Source organism: Anopheles gambiae, chromosome 2 (assembly GCF_943734735.2).
Source record: "Anopheles gambiae chromosome 2, idAnoGambNW_F1_1, whole genome shotgun sequence".
NCBI lineage: Eukaryota > Metazoa > Arthropoda > Insecta > Diptera > Culicidae > Anopheles > Anopheles gambiae.
Window position 1 is genome coordinate 70,925,016 of NC_064601.1, and position 6,000 is coordinate 70,931,015.

A 6,000-nucleotide genomic window follows, 5' to 3' on the forward strand; every position below is an offset into this window, starting at 1 on the left:
TGCAGCTGTTTCGTCGCGAATAGTTTTCGGATAAAGTTTCCTTTCCTTTCTTTGGTTTTTGCTGCTAATAATTACCGAAGCCGTTGTAAGAAATTGCTGGTGATGAAGAGAGGGAAAAAGCCTTTTCGCCCTCTATTTATTAATTTATGATCGATAGAGATGTGTACATCAACGGGCGCGGATGTGATCCGATCCGCAGTTCAAATCTGCACGATTCGCGTAGCTGCTCGAACATCCTCCCCACCTTGACGAATGTCAACAAAAAGTTGCTTCCTAGACTACACGTGGTTTTCGCTATCAGTTCTGAGCGGTAAAACGCATATTTTCGTGATCGGTCGCGTAATTATTCCCTTAGCTGTCTTAAGCGTAACGACGCGTACTATCTTGTCTTCACCGGGATGGATTTTAACGATACGCGCGAGAGGCCAACGAGTGGTGGGTAACGATTCGTCCATGAGGATCACTAATCTGCCGGGAAGTATGTTGCTGTTGTTGCTGCCACCACTTGCATAACATTTCTGCATTTCTTGTAGATACTCAGTGGCCCAATGCTTCCAAAAACGCTGAACCAAAAGCTGCCACTTCTGAAGATCATCTAGCGTGCAGGATTTCAGCTGGGTGTAGTCCGGTTCAGGCACGGCGAACATCGATGTGCCAATAAGGAAGTGTGCCGGTGTGAGTGCAGCTAGCTCGTTGGGATCGTCGGACAAAGGCAACAGCGGACGGGAATTCATCGCTGCTTCGATTTGGTGGAGCACAGTGCAGTAGCCTTCGTACGACAGCCGCGTATCGCCCAGGTGACGATAGAGGTGTCGCTTCGCCGTCTTTACTGCTGCTTCCCATAATCCGCCGAAGTGTGGAGCCTTTGGTGGGTTGAAATGCCAAGTGATTCCCCGGTCAGCGCATCTAGTAGCCACGGTGTTGCGGTGTTGTTCGTCGTTGAACAGCTCAAAAAGCTCCTTCAGTTCACGTTCTGCGCCTTCGAAGTTTTTCCCATTATCAGAATGGATGTGGGCTGGCAATCCGCGTCGTGATGTGAATCGGCGTAGCGCTGCTAAGAATCCCGCCGTTGTGAGGTCTCCCACGAGTTCCAAGTGCACAGCTTTCGTAGCGAAACACACGAAAACGCACAGATAGCTCTTAGTAGCTGCTGCCTTCCGGTGCGCTGGCTTCAAGTAGAATGGACCGGCGTAATCCACTCCGGTTACAGAAAAAGGTCGGCTCGGTGTGATGCGGGATGGTGGAAGCTGGCCAACCGGCTGCCGGGCGAGTGCGGGATCTTGCCGAATACAGCGGAAGCAGTTTCTTGCAATGCTTTTTACCAAGCGACGTCCGTCCAGTGGCCAATACAGTTCTCTAATGCGGGATAGCAATAGCCTTCCACTAGCATGTTTCATCTCTTCATGATAATCTTCCGCAAGTAGACGGGTGAATTTGTGGTTCTTCGGTAGAACAGCTGGATGCTTGGACTGATACGGTAGTTGCGACAAGTTCAATCGTCCTCCCACCCGTATTACTTCTTCTGTATCCAGGAATGGGGTAAGTTTTCGTAAAGGAGATTGTTTCATCAATGCTTCTCCCTTTTTTAGCTGCTTGATTTCCGCGGAAAATGCATCTTGCTGGGCTAGTCTGCAAAGCACAATTTTTGCAGCATCCACGTACTTGGGCGTGATCGTCTTGGATGCATTGGTGTGCGGTATCGATCGCTGTGATCGCGCCTTCTGCTTGGTGTTGCGCACAAAACGTATGCAGTATGCAATGATGCGTACCATTCTGGTGAAGGATGAAGAAATGCCAAACCATGGATGAGTTTGTGTACAAACTAAAGCGGCACTCACCTGGCGTGTTTCTAGGTCCGCCTCATCGCTTGGTTCTGGATCTGAGCTGGGCCAATGGGACGAAGGTTGCACAAGCCAATCTGGACCGTTATTCCAAAGCTGATTCTGCGTGAAGTGTGCTGCCGACATGCCTCGGGAAACCAAGTCAGCAGGATTGGATGTGCCAGGAACGTGCCTCCATTGCCTTGGATGAGAGTAGTGTTGCACCTCAGCTACTCGATTTGCCACGAACGTCTTCCAGGAGTTGGGAGGTGACGCAATCCATTTTAGCGTCACTGTTGAGTCGGACCAGAAAAACGATTCGGCGCACACGATCTGCATTGCCTCCTTGACGCGATGATGCAGATGGGCGCCCAGGACAGCTGCGCTTAGTTCAAGCCTCGGCAACGTGACGCGCTTCAGTGGTGCCACTCGAGACTTCGAAGCTAATAGGCTGATGCGGACTTCTCCCGCCGCGTTTTCACAACGAGCGTAGACACATGCTCCGTAGGCGGCCTCAGAAGCATCGGTAAATGTGTGAAATTCTACTGTTGCATCTGGTAAGAGAGCGTAACGGTTAGTCCTGTACTCGGATAACGTTTTCCAGTCGCTCTGAATCGCCTTCCATTTTTTACAGATGTGATTAGGAACAGGTTCATCCCAGCCGGATTTGAGTAGCCATAGCTCCTGCATCAGCATCTTAGCACGCACGATCACCGGTGCTATCAATCCGAGCGGATCGTACATTTTGGCAATGCTCGACAAAATAGATCGCTTGGTCGACGTGGCTTCATCAGCCTCAGTGTTGGATTCAAAACACAGCTCATCCGATTCAGGCTTCCACGAGATGCCGAGTGCTTTGACCGTCTCGTTGGGTATAAAATGCAGCGATGAGTGTGTGCCGATATACTCGGTGCTTAAGCCGGAGAGTACGCTCAGATTGTTTGAGGTCCACTTGCGCAACTCAAACCCACCTTTGGCAAGTAGCGCTGATAACTCCTTACGCAGCTGAACAGCTTCGCGAACGTTATTGGCACCACCAATGAAGTCGTCCACGTAAAAGTTTCGTTTCAGGGCTGCAGATGCAAGCGCATATTCAGTCCCTTCATCATCTGCTAGTTGGATAAGTGTGCGTGTAGCCAGAAACGAGGAAGGTGCTAGTCCATATGTAACGGTGTTGAGCTCATATACTTGGATCGGAGCTTGTGGCGAGAATCGAAAGAATATGCGCACCAATCGACGATCCTCAGAATGCAGCAATATTTGTCGGTACATTTTCGCTATATCTCCCACAAGTGCTATTTGGTAGGTGCGGAATCGCAACACAATATCAAGCAGCTCGTCCTGCACGATTGGACCAACACATAGAATGTCATTCAAGGAATAACCAGTGCTTGTTTTTGCAGATCCGTCAAACACGACCCTTACTTTCGTGGTGGTACTGGAGGCTTTAAATACGGGATGGTGCGGTAGGTAGTACGCCTGTTCATCCCCACTATCTTTGTTCATGAGCGACATGTGCCCCAGCTCCAAATACTCCTTCATGAAGGCATGATAGTCTTCCTTGAGCTGTGGGTTGCGTTCTAGCCTCCTCTCCAGCAGCTCGAAGCGTCTCAAAGCGGTAGTTTTAGACAGGCCAAGCTTTTCCGTGAAGTCGGTCTGTTTGGGCAATCGTACAATATATCGACCCGACTCGTCGCGCTGAGTGGTTTCTTTATACAACGTTTCGCATCGCCGCTCATCAGGTGAGTACGAATCATTGACGCTTAACCCTTCCAGCTTCCAAAAGCGTTCGAGAGACTCCTCCAGGGATGCCATGCAGACGATTGTGGACGCGGCGGTGCAATCGGTCGGAGATGCAGGATTCTGAGGAGAGGTGGGACCAATCATGACCCACCCAAACACGCTGTTCAGCATAGTTGGAAGGTTCGGAGCAAGCTCGTGCGATTTTACGTTCGTAAAGAAGGAAGCGTAATGACGGGCACCAAGGATGAGATCAATCGGGGCTGATTTATCGAACTGCGGGTCAGCCAAAACAAATTCCGAAGGAATGTTCCAGCCGCGAGTGGAAACATCATGCGCCGGCAGATCAGCGATCACCTTGTCTACTATCAGAAAATCGACATCCAAGTCAAAGTGTTCAACACGTGAAGCAATTTGAGCTCGAACCGACCTCCTCACCGTTCTGGTGGATAGTCCTGCTCCTTTGAGGGTTATGTTAACCGTGCTACTTTTCAAAGCCAACCTCTGAGCAAGGCGATTGCTCATCAAATTGGGCTGTGATGCGCTGTCTAAGAGTGCACGCACAGGATGCAGGATGCCGTGTGCATCGGTTACATTTAGAAGTGCAGTTTGTAATAATATTTGTGAAGGTGATTGTTTTATTGCAGCTGCGTAGCTGCGTTGTATGCTAGCCGTGTGATCATCAGTGGCGTGTGTTGTGTGTGAAGGTTCATCTTGCGCAGCTAGCATTGGAAATGTAGTGGAAGATGTGCTGGGAGTGCTTTCAGTGTGAATCATTGTGTGATGCGCCAAGTTGCAATGACGACACTTGTACTGTGACGAGCAATCGCGGGCACGGTGATTGTCTCGCAGACAATTCAAACACAAGCGGGCATCAAGTACCTTACGGTACCGCTGGGCAGGATTCATGGCATTAAATCGCTGGCATTTTGTTATGGTGTGCGGCATATTGCACAACGGGCATTTATTAACATCGCGGTCAGTGGTAGCAAAACTAGCAGTGCGCGGAAAATTAGTGCGTCTTGGTGGTATCGGTGCTTCTATAGGTGATGGTTCGGGTTTGTTTACTAATAGCGTCTCGAGTACGCGCATACGGCGGTGCAAAAAGGCAATCAACGAATCGTAGCTCGGATTGTCATTGGTCGAAGCAAATTCTTCCCAATCGCGTAATGTGTTAGAGGGCAATTTTGTGCAAAGTAAATGCTCTAATATGCTGCTCCAGCCGTCAGTTTTCTCTCCCAAGTGATTTAGGGTTTTTTTGTGACGCTCGAACTCGTCCACTAACTGGTGCAGGGTTGTCGCACTTTCCCTCTTCGCTGGAGTGATGCCGAACATCGCTTGTAAGTGGCGTTTTTTCAGTAAATATTCATTCGAATATCGCTCAGCGAGTGTTTTCCAAGCTAATTCATAGCTGGAGGCGCTTATTGTAATGGCCTCGATCACTTGCGCTGCTTCACCTTTTAGGGCTGCGCGTAGATAATGGAATTTTTGTATTGGCGGCAAATCAACATTATCGTGAATCAAACACTCAAAGGTATCCCTAAAGGTCAGCCATTGCATATAATCGCCGTCAAACTCCGGCAGAGCGATGGTGGGCAGTTTTATGCCTTGTAGCGGGTTCCTACCGGCTCCTTGCTGCGACACTTCGCTGCGCGGAATTTCTCTATATTTCGCTTTCAATGCCGATTGAACGCGAATCAAGCGCCGTTCAAAATCCTCCCTAAGGGCGGCATTGTGTGTCATCTCTTCAGCAGTGGTTGCACTGTCCTCCAGCTGCTGTTGAAGGCTCTCCAAATCCTTGCATATTTGGTCAAATTTGGCCATACGAGTTTCCACCTCGATAGAATCCCTATCGGGCTGGTAGTTTTGAAGAAACTCTTCGTAACGGGCCAAAATGGCAATCAAAATCGTTCGTCTCGACGACAAAATAAGCGGTTGAGCTGGCATCTTACTAAAACTGCGATTATCGTGTGCGCGAGTGTAGTGTAAAGTGCAGTGTAACGGTCGGGTAGTGAAAGGCAAAGGTGTTTAGCACTTTATCGAAAAAATTGCGAATATTCAGGATATCGGCACAATCCTGGTCACGGCACCAATGTTTCGTCGCGAATAGTTTTCGGATAAAGTTTCCTTTTCTTTCTTTGGTTTTTGCTGCTAATAATTACCGAAGCCGTTGTAAGAAATTGCTGGTGATGAAGAGAGGGAAAAAGCCTTTTCGCCCTCTATTTATTAATTTATGATCGATAGAGATGTGTACATCAACGGGCGCGGATGTGATCCGATCCGCAGTTCAAATCTGCACGATTCGCGTAGCTGCTCGAACAGCAGCATTAGAAGAATCTGGAAAGGTTTACATAATAGGACATTTGTTAAAGAAGAAGAAAGTCAGCTTTAGTACTCCGTGTAGTTCAGATATCATATTTAATTACGAAGGTGAAATAGC

General features: G+C 48.8%; 1 protein-coding gene across 1 annotated transcript; it reads right to left on the reverse strand.

Moving 5' to 3' along the window:
• Nucleotides 1–1,204: 1,204 nt before the first annotated feature.
• LOC133395127 (uncharacterized) lies at nucleotides 1,205–5,507 on the reverse strand. The gene is made up of 4 exons (XM_061663827.1): nucleotides 5,186–5,507; nucleotides 3,246–3,925; nucleotides 1,839–3,161; nucleotides 1,205–1,279 (listed from the first exon to the last, which is right to left on the reverse strand). The coding sequence occupies exons 1-4, from the start codon at nucleotides 5,505–5,507 to the stop codon at nucleotides 1,205–1,207; spliced, it is 2,400 nt and encodes a 799-aa protein (XP_061519811.1).
• Nucleotides 5,508–6,000: the final 493 nt, after the last annotated feature.

Bases quoted from the DNA above. Each gene is read 5' to 3' on its own strand.
- LOC133395127 (XM_061663827.1), bottom strand. From the start codon at position 5,507: ATGCCAGCTCAACCGCTTATTTTGTCGTCGAGACGAACGATTTTGATT. The intron at 3,926-5,185 runs GTAGGAACCCGC...ATTTTCTGATAG, and splicing joins AGTGTCGCAGCAAGGAGCCG to TAGACAAGGTGATCGCTGAT. The intron at 3,162-3,245 runs GTAAGGGTCGTG...CCAATCGTGCAG, and splicing joins CCTCCAGTACCACCACGAAA to GACGAGCTGCTTGATATTGT.